Source organism: Canis aureus, chromosome 9 (assembly GCF_053574225.1).
Source record: "Canis aureus isolate CA01 chromosome 9, VMU_Caureus_v.1.0, whole genome shotgun sequence".
Classification (NCBI taxonomy): domain Eukaryota; kingdom Metazoa; phylum Chordata; class Mammalia; order Carnivora; family Canidae; genus Canis; species Canis aureus.
Window position 1 is genome coordinate 25,943,254 of NC_135619.1, and position 15,747 is coordinate 25,959,000.

At 35.0% G+C, this 15,747-nt stretch overlaps 2 protein-coding genes across 5 annotated transcripts in view; one reads left to right on the forward strand and one right to left on the reverse strand.

The window, feature by feature from the left end:
* The window catches only part of FANCM (FA complementation group M), a 68,359-nt gene extending 61,498 nt beyond the window's left edge, over positions 1 to 6,861 (forward strand). Inside the window, exon 23 of the mRNA XM_077909181.1 lies at positions 530 to 6,861. Within this exon, the coding sequence (XP_077765307.1) occupies positions 530 to 668 (139 nt within the window). The 3' untranslated portion in view covers positions 669 to 6,861. The remainder of the gene's footprint in view (positions 1 to 529) is intronic.
* MIS18BP1 (MIS18 binding protein 1) overlaps positions 3,010 to 15,747 on the reverse strand; it is a 47,235-nt gene continuing 34,497 nt past the window's right edge. For 3 of the 4 annotated variants that reach the window (XM_077909183.1, XM_077909182.1, XM_077909184.1), the window contains 6 exons: positions 14,600 to 14,772; positions 13,517 to 13,677; positions 10,596 to 10,744; positions 6,422 to 6,509; positions 4,226 to 4,280; positions 3,010 to 4,051 (listed from right to left, as the gene is read on the reverse strand). In XM_077909183.1, coding sequence (XP_077765309.1) covers positions 3,948 to 4,051; positions 4,226 to 4,280; positions 6,422 to 6,509; positions 10,596 to 10,744; positions 13,517 to 13,677; positions 14,600 to 14,772 — 730 coding nt within the window. In that variant the 3' untranslated portion in view covers positions 3,010 to 3,947. Of the gene's footprint in view, positions 4,052 to 4,225; positions 4,281 to 6,421; positions 6,510 to 10,595; positions 10,745 to 13,516; positions 13,678 to 14,599; positions 14,773 to 15,747 lie in introns of those variants that run through there. The other variant, XR_013386152.1, reaches the window with a different exon arrangement.

The following is a 15,747-nucleotide window of genomic DNA, read 5'->3' on the forward strand; positions in this document are numbered from 1 at the left end:
ATAGAAATTTTAATATTTTTAAAAAATAAAGATGAGTAGCCCATTAGATTGTTTCATTTCAGTAAAGACTTTTTGCTTGTTAACAACCACTGCATGAAGTTGATTTTAATTGGGGGGGGGGGGGGTGTGTGTGGAATAGACACTGCCTTTGGGGAGCTTTGAGCCCTCTGGGAGCTAGACAGTTCTTATATTTGATCTTGCATTCGAACATTTCTGGGCTGTTTGGTTCTGGACCTAGACAAATGTGACAGTGCAAATTTTACTAGTTTTTGACTATTGCTTAATAAGGAAGATTTTAGAAAATAGGTTATTTTAGTTAAACTAAAGGCCCATGTAGAAGATATGGAAATTACTGTTATATAGGACTTTAAATATAGGGAATAAGTGTTTGCTTTATATAAACTGGTGCTAAGGACGTTAAGTAGATGTAAAATGCTTAGGAAGAAATGTTCTTAAAGGCTCTTTTACGTTTGGTGTTAAGCAAGTAATATTAAATTGTACAAGTCAAAAGTTCTAATTTTTTTTTCAGCTCACCTCAAGAAATCTCCATGTATGCACAAGTAACTCATCAAAAGGCTGAGGAGATATATAGATATATTCACTATGTATTTAACATGCAAATGTTACCAGATGGTCTTAACCAAGGTAGACTACAATCTGATGCATGATCATACTGCTCGGGTATATGAAAGAACTCTCGCAATACTAAATGCACTTAAATAATCATTGCTGTGGTTTGTGATGATCAGTTTAAAAGATGTAAAAGAGTATTTCCATATCTATTTTATATTGTGTACATTTTCATTTATATGTTATAAATTATTTAAAAGAAAATCTGATGTTCAGTAATCATTTTGATTAACTAGATTATGAAACTTTTTATTGAATAAAAAAAAGTTACTGAAGGTGCTAATAAAGTAAAAGCTCGAGTTAGATATGTTCTAGGAATTTTCCAGAGATTATGGTACTGTACTTACCATTTGTTAGTATAATAGGTTGAGGTGTCTGCTTCCAACTTAGTAGTTGTAAATAATTTTTCCTATATATGAACAATATCATCTAGAATATTTTAATGTCCTAAGTCTACATACATTTTGTATTAGATACGGGAGGTAGAGGTAGGTGTTTTGTGAGATAAATGTTCCAGTTACTAAGAGAGATGAAAATTTAACTGAAAGTGATTATCTTACCAAAAGTGTCCCAATCAAGTATAGTCAAATCCTGCTGTAGTATGAACTCTAGCCTACACTACTTTTTTTGTTGTTGAAATATATTCAAAGAAGTGGAATATTGGCTTAGACTTGGAAAATTAGTATAAATGAATTGTTGAAAGTGGATTTTATTGTGACCAGAACAGTGTTATCTGTGATGCTATTTATATTTTAAGATGTCTCCATGTTTTCATCTGCCACATCTGAGCCTCTTCTGGTCAGTCTAGTGCTAATGCAGCCTTTAACTATGCCCCTCCCACCCCCACCCCCCCATTTAGAGTCCTGTATTCTCTCGTTGCCTTACTGTTTCTTCTGTTACACTACAGGGTAGTTGCACCAGGTTCACAGCAGAGTTTTTCTTACCTTAGACTAGGCAGGCACTTCAGAGTTCATGAAATTCAAATTGCTGTTCTCTTATCACGTGGTATAAGTGAGGCCCACAAACAAGTTGACTTATTCAAGTTTACTGGGAAATCTAGAACCAAAACTAGATGCAGTTCTTTTTCACTAAAAAGTTACTCTGATTGTAAACTTAGCTTCTTTGGGTAGTAGTATAATTTATTTCTTTAGAGAGCAGTGGATTTCATAGTTCTGTGGTTCAAGAATTCTGTCAAAGTCAGAAGTTCTAGAAGTTCCTGGCTTGTGCAGTTATTGATTTTTATCTATCAGGCTCAAATTTACCCTTTAGTATCTTGCCTTGCTATAATGGACTGGACTTTCTCAACATTTCTCGCTACCGTGGGCAGGATTTAAGCTTTGTCAGTAGAAGGAAATAAAGGGCTTGTTTCTGGTTCCAGTGTGCTGCTTTGCTTTTTGCTCCTGCTACATGGTGTTCATGGCGCATGGGGGTAGAGACATTTGGTGGTAGTCTGTCCCAGCTACATGCCCAGAAGCATGCAGTTCCTCAGCAACTTCACGTTGACCTGGGCTGCTGGCCACCTTGCAGCATCTCCTCTGCAGACACCATTGTGCTCAAATTCTTTGTGTCCAACCACCAAACGAAATATTCCATAAATAAAATGGCATGAGGGACATAACCTAGAGGATTTTATTTACTTACGCTTGCTGTGTACAGAGCTCAATCCATATTTAAGCTGCAACAGCCCTCTTTATACTCTCATTGGTATCACGTAACTATCAGCACTACTGATTATTAACTCATCTTGGAGCCTACTTTAAGTCTCCTTTGGAGGTTACTTGATAAGCCTTACTAGCTTATCTTATGACCTGATGGGAAGAAATGTGACTAATCAGGTACCTGGCAGGTGGGATACAACAAAATAGACCAGGAAGGACACTGAAGAAGTTCCAGCAGGACACAGGGAATGTGGCAGTGGTGGTGGGAGGCCACATTTTTTGGTTTGTGTTAAGTCTGTGCTATATCAAAATTATCTTTTTGTTTCCCATTATGGAATTTAACTACCTTCTAACTAACTCCTTAAAAAAAATATCCATTAACATTAAGCAGAATAGTATAAACCCAAGTATTGTCAACTTAAGTTCTAAAACAGTATTTGACTCTAAAATAATCCCTTCTTTATTTGTTCCATCCTCCATCTAAATTCTTTGTGGCAGAAACCATTATGATCTAAGTCTAGCTGCAATATTATTCTTAAATCTTGTGTTGCTGTAAATTCTATAGTTCTAGAACTGCTGATTATTACTAAACTCTTAAGAAACATGAGCATGTAGTTTTTAGTGAAAGTTCTGGTAATTTTTGAGGCAAGGAGCTGAACCAGTAACAGAATGCATATTTGTTTACTTTCTATGATCCAGTAATCAAACAACAACCAAAATATAAAGTTACAAAAGTAAACCAAGTTTATTTAAACAATCTAACTGGAGAGAAAGAGTAAGTGTGTATATACACTGTAACCAAAGGAAAAATATTCTATGTCAAATTTCAAAACAGTGGTAGAATAGGCTAAAAAAAGGTTTATTTCTAAAGGAGCTGTCTGAAAGGAAAATAATGTTACTATGACATGGCACGTTAATTTCTGGTGGTAGATCAACTACTTGAATGTTGAAAAGTCTAATCCAGTCGTTTTAACATTGAGACCAAATGTAAACTGCATATGTAAATAAGGCATAGTGCAACAAAATTTGTTCTCTGATTTCTACCTAATAAAATATTGAAAAACAACAAATTTACATAGGTTTCAGAGATATGCTAATCACAAGTTTTAAGAAAAAAATCACAAGATAGAGTGTTACATAGTTTTAACAACATGTAATTTAAACATTAGATCAATTCTGGCTTGTATACCAAGTGGTAACAAATGCTGACTTGGAAGTTTTCATGAATTTAGTAGCTGGCAGTACTATCTACTTCTCATTCTCCCTCCCCTATCCCTTGAGGATAGCATTTTCTGGGAAGCTTTTAAAAAAAATGGAACATGATTTTCTTAACGTAAACAAACTTGGATGGTTAAGAGATACTTATGTAGAATATTTTAATAATGCAAAACCCAGAAATTCATAAGTATCTATACAAGCAAAACAATTTCCTTACATTTTAGTAACCTGCAGCAATGAGGAATAGTTACAGAAAGATGTTTTAGATGAATTCAGAGTAAAACATCCTTCTGTTAACTATTCATCTCCTAAAACCTCTAAGGAGGAATCCACAATTTCGTATGATGGTATATTATGAAGAAAATATATGTATTCCAAAAGAAGATACAAATATATTATCTGCTTCTTGATAAAAATCCTGAAAATATTTTCTCATTTTTACTAAGAAGAATCAGAGTCTGAAAAATAATAATCTTTCTCTTCTTCATCTAAAGACTCCATAGCATTAGCGAAAAGTTTTCCAATACCAGAGTTTTCTCTTAATTCTGTAAAAAGAAGTTTAATAAAAGATTAATATACTTCTAAAAGTAATTTCAATGAAATTGAAAAGAACTGAGAAATTGAATAGATCTGCCCACTTCAGAGCAGTTAATTTTAGTACCATGTTAATACAGAGACTAACTTATAATAGACTGAGTTACAAAAGAAAAATAAATTACCTTTGTTAAACAGGGTTTTTTTTCTTGATGTTGGAGTTGAAAAATCAGTTTCAACCTGCAAGAGAGTTCATGTTAATAGCTAAATAGTACCTCCTGTGAGTTCTGCCTCAAACACAGACAAAATAAGTATGCTTCATCCTGAGTACCTTGAACACATGCCTATAATGATACCTAATCACATTATGATTATCTGTGAAATGTCTAATTCTTTTTCCACAGTTGAATCTATCTAGGGTAAGAACACTTCTTCAATGTTGTTTCCCACCACTGGCAAACATGACTATAAGAAAATATTACAAAAAAATAAAAAAGAAAAAAGAAAAAAAATATTACAAATTAATGCTACAGGGGTGAAAGGATAGTCTATGGGCCTCTGACAGTTGCCAAAATCTAAGTACTCATGTTATTCCATTACACTAGCAAAATTTCAATTGTCTAAAATAGTAATTTATATCACAAAGTTTAAGTGTAAAATACATATTTATTACATCAATGCTTTTTAAACTTTTGGCCATGCCTGGCTATCTTTAAAAAATGAAAAGGAATAGAAAGGAAATATGACAGGGTATATAGTATAGTGGTGTACTAAGGGTAAAAATAGAGTTCAAACTCTTGAGATACAAACTCTTGTTCAGATTGTGACATAACTGTACTTTTTCTTGTGAAATGAGTTAAAAACATTATTCTATCATTTAGCTCTCAAAATCATTCAGCAACATTAAACCAGTATCATGATTCCTACATTGATACCATACATAAATAAAATGAAACTAGAAAGCCCAAGTAGCTTGTTGTCTTATAAAGCTGGTATGAGGAGTTAGGGCTTGAAATCAGAACTTTTAACACTAAATCCTTTGTTCTTTCTATCCTCACACACGACAAAATATTAGTCTATGAAAAAGGACTAAATCACAAGGATATTATATAGTTCAGGAGACTGCTAAAATTATGACCCATTAAGAAAAACAGAAGTCCAGTAGTGTTTAGGATGATGCCAGAAATACAAAGAAACAAATTTTTTTTTTAATTTTTATTTATTTATGATAGTCACACAGAGAGAGAGAGAGAGGCAGAGACACAGGCAGAGGGAGAAGCAGGCTCCATGCACCGGGAGCCCAACATGGGATTCGATCCCGGGTCTCCAGGATCGTGCCCTGGGCCAAAGGCAGGCGCCAAACCGCTGCGCCACCCAGGGATCCCGAAACAAATATTCTTAATAGGAAGTGTCCTTATTAGATCTGTCCACGTGAATTTTTCATCACTGTGCAGAGAACAGACTGAGTGGATTAGGATCTTGCTACTAACTCAGTATGGTCCATGGACAGCAACATAGGCATTAGCACCTGAAGCCTGTTAGAAATGCAGAAATCGGGCAGCCCGGGTGGCTCAGCGGTTTAACCACCACCTTCAGCCCAGGGCGTGATCCTGAAAGACCCAGGATCAAGTCCCGCGTCGGGTTCCCTGCATGGAGCCTGCTTCTCCCTCTGCCTGTCTCTGCCTCTTTCTTGTGTCTCTCATGAATAAATAAAATCTTAAAAAAAAAAAAAAAAAAAGCAGAAATCTCAAATCCCTGGATCAGAATCTGGTGTTTAACAAGATCACTAGGTGATGCCTTTGCACATTCAAGTTTGTGAAACAATCGTCAAAGCAACCAACTTTCACAGGCAAAATAGGGACCAGAAGCCAACCAAATCCTTCTTGCTATGTTGATTCCAGGTCCTTTGCAACAAACCAAAATTTCATTCTCATAAAGAATGTGGGACTGGGAAAAGGGAATCTAAGAAATAGTTTGTCTACACCTTCAATTTTGGAGATATCCTTTAAAGAGTTTAGTCTCCAGGTTGATTTTTAAACCTGTGTCCAGAAGTATCTACCATTTCCTGTGGACAAATGAAACCATAAAAATTGGATGTGATTATGTAATCCCAATGTTTTAGAAATTCTCTGAGAAGAATTATACTCTAGGAAGTATGCAATATAAATATTTCAACATGGATAAGGGAAGAAGACATTGCCATAGTCTGGTGAGAAGGAATATACAATCAGGTGATAAGGTGGTCCTCGATAAATTGTCATTCTCTAAGATTAACTACTTTGAGGGCAAGAACTTTTACATAACTTGTAACTGCCACAATCTGCCATGTATTACAGTTGTTCAATAGACATGATGAATAAATGAAGAATAAATATACTTACTGTTTTTTTCTTGATATTGCCCCAGACAATGCCACCTTTACTTTTATGGTTTTTTTGCATACGAAAAACATATTTATCACAATCATTCCTGTTTGAATACAAAATTTTAAGTCAACAGTTAACTACCATATTTCTATCCACAGCTTGAATAGCAACTGACAAAAATAATTTTAAATGTGTCTCAACCTTTAAGAAGTATATTTTCTGGGAAAAAGTGTATTTTCTGGGAAGTATATATATATATAAATTTTCTTTTCTGGGAAGCAAAAGCAAAACTAAACTTTTGGGGCTACATCAAAATAAACAGCTTCTGCACAGGGAAGGAAACCAATCCACACAAGTAAAAGGCAGCCTATGGAATGGGAAAAGATATTTGCAAATGACATAGCTGATAAAGGGTTAGCATTCAAAATATAAAAATAACTTACACAACACCCCCCCCCAAAAAAATCCAATTAAAAAAAGGCAGAAGACATGAATAGACATTTCTCCAAAGACATCCAGATAGCCAATAGACACTTGAAAAGATGCTCAACATCACTGATCATCAGGGAAATATATCAAAACTACAATGAGATATCACCTTCCACCTGTCAGAATGGTTAAAGTCAACAGTACAAACAATGGGTGTTGGTGGGGATGTGGAGAAAGGGGAATCCTCTTGCACAGTTGGCAGGAATGCAAACTGGTACAGCCTCTGTGGAAAACAGTTTGGAGGTTCCACAGAAAGTTAAAAATAGAACTACCCTATGATCCAGCAATTATACCAGTAGGTATTACCCAAAGAACACAAAAATACAAATTCAAAGGGATATGTGCACCCCAATGTTTAGAGGAGCATTATTTAATACAAGTGCACATATATATATATATATATATATATATATATATGTGTGTGTGTGTGTGTAAATATATTAGGTATTTAATATATTTTATAAAATATATAAACATAAATCTACTATACATACACACACACATACTGGAATATTACTCTACCATATAAAAGATCGAATCTTGCTGTTTGCAATAACATGGATGTAACAAGAAAGTAGAATGTTAAGAAAACTAAGTCAGAAAAAGACATATACCATATGGTTTTAGTCCTATCTGGAATTTAAGAAACAAAACATGAACATGAGCCAAAAAAAAAAAAAAGAGGCAAACCGGCAAACCAGGAAACAGACTCAAAAACAAAAGTCTATTTGTCTTTTCTACTTTGTAAAAAAAGATTTTATTTATTTATGAGAGAGAGAGAAAGAGAGAGAGGTAGAGACACAGGCAGAGGGAGAAGCAGGCTCCATGCAGGGAGCACGACATGGGACTCGACCCCGGGTCTCCAGGATCAGGCCCTGGGCTGAAGGTGGCACTAAACCACTGAGCCACCTGGGCTGCCCACGTCTTTTCCATTTTTTAAAAAACAATGGTGTACTGATGGAAATGGACAAAACATTTCAACTTAACATTTTAAAGGAACATTAAATAAGAATAGGAAAGTATGGTTTTGCTCATTGTTCAGTGCTCTTTCTGATCACTATCTTGCTGCCTCTCTTTTCCAAAATTCACTGTGACTTCTACCTGGACTCCCTTTTATTAGACCTCTTACTCCTTTCTGTTTACTTGCTTTCCTGTCTACATCAAATAGTTAACCACTTTAAGGATATACCTGGTGATGAAAACCCTCAATTTATAGCTTCCAACTAACTCCTGAGTCATTTCTTTTTAGCTTATTTTCTCCCCCTCTCATTCTTAGCAAATAGGTTTGGCTCATTTTACAGACACAAATGGAAGCCACAGAGAATGGCTATTCTTTTTTTTTTTTTAAAGATTTTATTTATTCATAAGAGACATAGAGAGAGGTAGAGACATAGGCAGAGGGAGAAGGAGGCTCCCTACACGGAGCCTGGGGGCCAAGATCACGTCCTGAGGCAGATGCTCAACCGCTGAGCCACCCAGGTGTCTCAAGAATGGCTATTCTCATTTCCCCCTACAATTCCTAGTCCTTATGACAGTAAATACCAGCTGAACACCAATTGTAATTCTCTCTTAGCTTCAAGATCCTTTATGATCAATTATCCGTTCCTTTATGAAAATTTGGGAGCAACCTTAAAGGTATAACATATTTCTAAATGTGTGACTGTATTAAGATATTAATGTGAACCACAAGCACTGCTACATAGCTAGTGAATAAGCCTAGCCAGCTGTTCAAGGATCTGCACCTCATGAGTCCGTTGCCCTATATGAAATAAATGTTTTAGGAAATATAGTCATGATATAAATGAATCTACCATGTGTTCTATTGGGGAGGAGGGGAAAGTATATTTCCATCATTGCAAAAGTGATATTAAAAAAACCACCACCACCAAAACTCACTTCACTATAATTCTACAATCTAGAGATAATGGCTATGATGTTTATAGTCAAGAAATTTCCTTTCTGAATACATATTATGTAAACTGGGATATTGTTTATAATTTAACTCTTAGCTTTTAAAATCTATTGTCAACTGAACATTATTCTTGGTTGTTAAAAATTCTTGAAGGTATGATTTTTAATTGTTATATCCTATCCTATAATGTGGACAAATCCTCATTTCTTAACTTTCTTTATTGGACATTTAGGTCATTTCCATATCTTCAGTATTATGTTTCATGACAAACATCTTTGTCCGTACAAATGTACATACATACTTGCCCAAATGTATTTCCCTATAAGTGACTAAGAAAATTCAAGGGCCAAAGGGATGAATATCTTAAAGCTTTTGATGATTTGGCCAAAGTACTTATCAAAAGCTTTGCCCAAAATTATATTCTTAGTATACTTTCATCTGCAATGAATACTAAATCAAAAATAATCTGTAGATTTCTGGGGAAAAATTATGAAAATTATGTTTTTACCAAATAAATGCAAATTAAAATTTCACCGACCCTCAGGAGAGGACTGAATACTTTTTTCTCAGTCATTATTACTTGGCTTCTGCCTCACAACCCACAGAATTACTCTTAATAAAAGTCCTGCTTGATTGCCAAATGGAATGACTTATTTTCAGGCCTCATTTTTATTTCTTTCCTTCTTTTCTCTGTCATTCAACTGCTGGTTGTCCCTGATTTTTCTTACTTTTATTTATATTTCAAGTATCTATATTCACATAGTTCAAAATTCAAAAAGTTTCCTTCTCTCATCTCCAAGTGATCTAGGTTCTCTTTGTAGGGATCAGTAGTGTTTTCAGTTATATATTCTTTCAGATATTTAATCAAAGGAAAGCAATTAGGTATATATACATGTATATATGCAAATATACACAAGTATACACACAGCCCGTTTATACAAATTTTACACAATTTACCACATTTACAGAAATGTTAACACATTATTCACTGCATTTTTTTCACTTACTAGATCTTGAACATTTTACCATAATAGTACATTAAGACTTTCTTCATTAATTTCTATGGCTACATAATGTACCAGTTTGATTAGTCCCTTACTGATAGGCAGGAGCTGTTTCCAGACTTTTGCTATTATAAGCAATACTCTAATAAGCTGTATATTCACTATGTGAGAAGCAGGACTGATAGGTCAAATATGTGTATTTATAATTTTGATAGATACTCACAAATTGCTGCCCACAGAGACCGTACTAATTTACCTTCTCACTAGTGATGCATGAGAATCCCTTTCCTTTCCTCTTAATCCATAGGAGTGCTGCGTTAGGAAAATTAGCCTTTTCCTTTGATGAGTTCCATATATTCTTTTGTCAGATCACTGTTTATCTTTTTATTGCTTATGGTAGTTGGGTAAAACTTTTTATCTGGTTGACTTTATGATTCTTTTTGTTAGTGTATTCTGAGTCTAGCATCATAGTGTGAAAAGACTTTCACTTATCAATGATTATAAAATAATCCTCCAAGGTTTCTTTAGGTATATTTTATAGTTTAATTTGTTATGTGAAAAAATTTGATCCATTTAGAATTTATCCTGATGTAAAGTGTAAGTTGGGTCCCTACACTAATGAACAATATTCTCTACTTATTGAAACTGTCCATCCTGAACTTCTAGGAACTATTCTTGATTTTTTTGTTTAATGATGATTCTTCTCATTATTGACATCTACTCTCTGACTCATGAAATGTTAAATGTTGATGCAGAGAATTACAGTCTATATATGCATATTTACCTATTTATAGAAGCTAGCATGCCAGGACTGACATGGTGACACTGAGGAGTTTTTGCCAATGGAAAGACAACTGATGATGGAGTTGTTGGATTTTTGTCCATACTCAGCAGAATATCATCTTCTTCTGCACTGTCTTGGAGACTTGGCAACTAGAAAACAAATAATTGTTACCAGCCAGCAGGCAACCCTAACATGGAATTTCTCATTGTCACTAAATATTCTTAGGTGGGCTGATAAGTTGTTTTCCTCCTTATAATTTTCCAGCTGAGATCTCTAAACACATTAGTAGTTAACAGAGCCTCAGCCTCTAAAAAAAACTTTGGTTCTATTGTGTTAAGTGGAGACAATGACACCTATTTCTAAAAGTTGTGGAAAGACCAGGGATCAGCAAATGTTTTCTGTCAAGGGTCAGATAGTATATTTTAGGCTTTATGGTCCATACAGTATCTGTCCCAAATATTCAACTCTGCCGTGAAAGCAGACATAGCTATGTAAACAATAAATATGTCTCTGTTCTAATAAAATTTTCTTATAACAAATGTGGTCTGCCCGGTCTGACCCATGGGTTATGGTTTCCTTACTTCTGGGTAAACAGAACAAAACAGAACTAATTCACTGATTACTATGCTTGGCACTTAATAGGAACCAAAGCAGTATTAAACTTTTGTGTATACGCATTTCCAATAAATAATTCAATCCTTCATTAAGATTTTGCCTATCTTTACATTAAAGCCTTAGAGAAAGTGGATTTATGCTACAGAAAATGAACTTACTTCACTATTTGTTTTATTATTTTTGTCTTTAAAATGTTGCTACTATTGCATTTAAGCCAAAAAATATATAAAACCTAAAATGATGGTAGAATTATATAAAGGATATAACCCCTAAATGACCATGGCTGTTATGTAGTTGGAACACAGTAAAAGCCTCAGATGGCTCCCTTAAAATACTATTTATTTATTTATTTATTTATTTATTTATTTAAGATTTTATTTATTTATTCATGAGAGACACAGAGAGAGAGAGAGAGAGAAAGAGGCAGAGACACAGGCAGAGGGAGAAGCAGGCTCCATGCAGGGATGTGGGACCCGATCCCAGGACTCCAGAATCGCACCCTGGGGCTGAAAGCAAGCGCTAAACCACTGAGCCACCCAGGGATCCCCTTAAAATACTTTTTATATAAAATCCTTTATAATCTGCATAGGCAAAAAGAGCCCAGATAATGATTACTAAATTCTTAAAGCATTGTATAGCCTTTTAATATTGGAGACGTATAACAATATTTAAAAAATGAATAAAAATATTATTCTTGAAGTTAAGCTCACTAAAACAACTCCTTGAACTTTTACACCTCTATCATTGTCTATATCCATTTTGCATTAATCTTAATACTCTTAACATTTATATTTATATTCTAGAAATAGTTTCAAATTTGCACTTTCTATTGTATCTGTTTATGAAGAACATCCTTCTTGGACATATACATTGCTTCCAGTTTTCTGCTGTGAAGAGAAATCTGTGCGACTATCTGTGTCAGGAGTTTGGCTTCTTTTGAATTTCTTAGGATAAATTCCAATGAATAGAATTGATCTAATGGTTCTTGAAAATGGCCATGCTTTCCAAAAGGTATGATTCATTTTACATCCACTGATGTATGACTACATCAGTATCTCCACTGCTTTTTGTTAGTAGATAATTTATTTTGTAAAAGATTCTGTAACTTAGAATATATACATATGATTTATTTATTTTTCCTTTGATTATCAGCTAACATAACCACTTTCCTCAGTATTCATTCAGCCTTTGGAAATTTTTCTTGCCCACTTTACCCCTGTGATCGTGACAATTTTTTTAAAAAGATTTTATTTGTTTATTTGAGAGCGAGCGGGCAGGAGTGGGGAAGGAGGGGCAGAGGGAGAAGCAGACTTCCCACTGAGCATGAAACCTGATTTGGGGGTTCAATCCCAAGACCCTGAGATTATGACCTGAGCTGAAGTCACTTAACTGACTGAGCCACCCAGGCACCCCCTGACAATTTTTATTCTAGTAATATGTGAATTAGTTCTTCATATTATCAACATTACTGGCTTTATTTGTTGTAAATATTTTTTCCCAATTGCTGAAGTTTTTAAGTTCTACAATTTTTCATACTACAAAAATTCTTTTATACATTCAAATGTCAACTTTGTGCTATCATTTAATACCTCCACTAAATTTACTATACAGTAGGTAATAATTTCATCACTTTTTTTTTAAGTTTACTTCATTGCATATGAAATTTTAAATATAGGGACACCTGGGTAGCCCAGTGGTCAAGTGTCTGCCTTTGGCTCAGGTCATGATCCTGGGGTCCTGGGATCAAGTCCTGCATCAGACTCCCCACTGGGAGCCTGCTTCTCCCTCTGCCTATGTCTCTTCCTCTCTGTGTGTCTCATAAATAGATATCTTTTTAAAAAAAATTTAAATATGGGCAGCCTGGGTGGCTCAGCAGTTTGGCGCCGCCTGCAGCCCAGGGTGTGACCCTGGAGACCCGGGATCGTGTCCCACGTCAGGCTCCCTGCATAGAGCCTGTTTCTCCCTCTGCCTGTGTCTGTGCCCCTCTCTCTCTCTCAGTCTCTCATAAATAAAAAAAATCTTAAAAAAAAAATTTAAACATATACATTTAGCCTAATTAAACATTTCTGGGTTTTCAATTTGTCTCTACAACCATTATCTATGAAACTCACTGAAGGGTAGACTCTGGACATAAGAATATAAGAATAGCATGTACTGGCAGGCTACTTCCTATATTTTGGGTCATGTCTGTGGAACTATCAATCCTTGGCCTAAACATTAGGGATGAACACTAACCAGACATAAAAATGAAAAATGTTAAAGTCAGTATGAAGAAAGCAATGATTTCACACATTTAAGACTCTTACCAGTACTCTTTGATTCTGCACAGGTGTTGTACTGAAAAAATCATCATGATCATCTTTTGGCAATTGTTCCAGAAAATCCCTCATTTGTTGCTTCCTTTTAAGAGTTCCCACTTTGGCAGTTATCTTAATAATTTGCTTCTTATCAGCATCACCTATCTTGCCTTAGGAGTCAGCAAAACATTTTAATAAGGATTTGGTTATTTATAGTAACTGCTCTAAATTTAACAGACTTTGTAAAATCTAAATTGTCTATTTATATTAAGTAAATGCATCCTCTATTAATAAGTCTCCTACATAACAAAAGATTCTTTCTATACTGGGATCTATGCAATATAATTAGCTCATAAGATACTCATGAAGAAACTACATCAGATTAGCCAAGGTGAGATGGAAAAGGTCTTCACCCTCTCACATTCTCCTTGCTGAATGCCTAATTTGTTGATTTTCTAAAAATATAAACCTTATTGAATCAGGACAGGGATAGGATACTCCCAAAGGTTAGTCAATATAAGCTCTGTCATAAACCCTGAGCAGGAATGTATACTCGGGAGGAATACAAAAACTAAATTTATTTAGAATTTTATTATGAATTTCTATGAGGCTCTACCCAAGTGGCTTCAAATTAAATTACTTTAAGGGGCAGCCCCAGTGGCTCAGCAGTTTAGCGCCACCTTCAGCCCGGGGCCTGATCCTGGAGACCAGGGATCGAGTCCCATGTCCAGCTCCCTGCATGGAGCCTGCTTCTCCCTCTGCCTGTGTCTCTGCCTCTCTATTTCTCTCTGTGTCTCTCATGAATAAATAAAGAAAATCTTTAAAAAAAAAAATGAGACTTTTAATAATCCAGAAACTGAAATCTTTGGATTTAGCTACAGATTTCCTGGAACAAACTCAAAGCACAAGTTTGCTCAGGCTATTACTGATGTACTTGATATCTAGATAAAAACTAAACAGATGATCTTTAAAATACTTTCTAGCTTTAAAATTTGGAGAAAACACCTGTATAAGACCACGACAAATGGATAAATATATTTAGCAAGTAGAAGTCAATACTGAGAACTAGGAAAAACAATTTACAAAGGTTACCATTTTGGCCTTTGGGATTGACTGTTTGTTTCTTAGTGACAGGTTTCTGGGTTCCTTTTCCTCTGGGATCTTCCAGGTATTTCCTCTGGCACTCTTCAGCAGATCGAGAACCTACAGCCATAGCTACATCTGACCAGAAGCCAGGTTTGTGCTTTGGAAGAGATGCAAAAGCACTATGGAAGACCAAAACCAGTTAAAGACCAAGAAATTCAAATCAATAAAAACAACCTCCTGAATGTGTACCACTGTATCAATGAGATTTATTGAGCTAAAGGAATTTTAACCAAAATCATTCTAGATAACAGGGAAGAAAAAAATTCTTCCCTCCACACACAGTAACTTACTTGAGTGCTTAAAATATGAAGATGTAATTTAACATATCGAGTACGTATCTTCTATTTTTTTGTATTCTATGAAACCTGAAAAATCATCTCAGGTCTTTCAACATCTTTTTCCTAAGTCCAACCATCAGTGATTTGATCTTTTGGGGTGATTCTAGCATGACTAACTTTTCAACACTGTTGTTCAAGTCTTATTGGTGCTAAGTATATTGGAAAATGAGTTCTTAGTTCCTATATACTCTTGGTTATAAATTCGTACTATAAAGTGTTATTCTTGTTCTCATTCTATCATAATTTATAGAATGCAAGATTTTATATATATTAATTGAGGGAAATGAAAATTGGAAGAGAAAAAAACCTGACAATATAAAGTAGTCACCCAATTTAATAAATGAGTTACATCCTGAAAGTTTACTTGTAAATATTTAGAAACTGGTACACATATTTCTGCTTCCCTCACTCCCCAGATTTTACATGTTGTAATTTAGCTGACCATTCAGCCAGAAAGGATCTATTTACCTCACCAATTAACCTATGAAGTATTATGCTGATAAATTTTTTTTTAAGATTTTATTTATTCATGAGAGACACAGAGAGAGACAGGCAGAGGGAGAAGCAGGCTCCATGCAGGGAGCCCGATGTGGGGACTCAATCTTGTGTCTCCAGGATCACACCCTGGGCTGAAGGCAGCACTAAAAACCTCTGAGCCACCCAGGCTGCCTGTATGCTGATAAATTTTAAAAACCGGCTCCCTGGGGTTAAAAAACTCCTTATTTGTAGTGTTTGTCACTTTCTATACTGTAAATA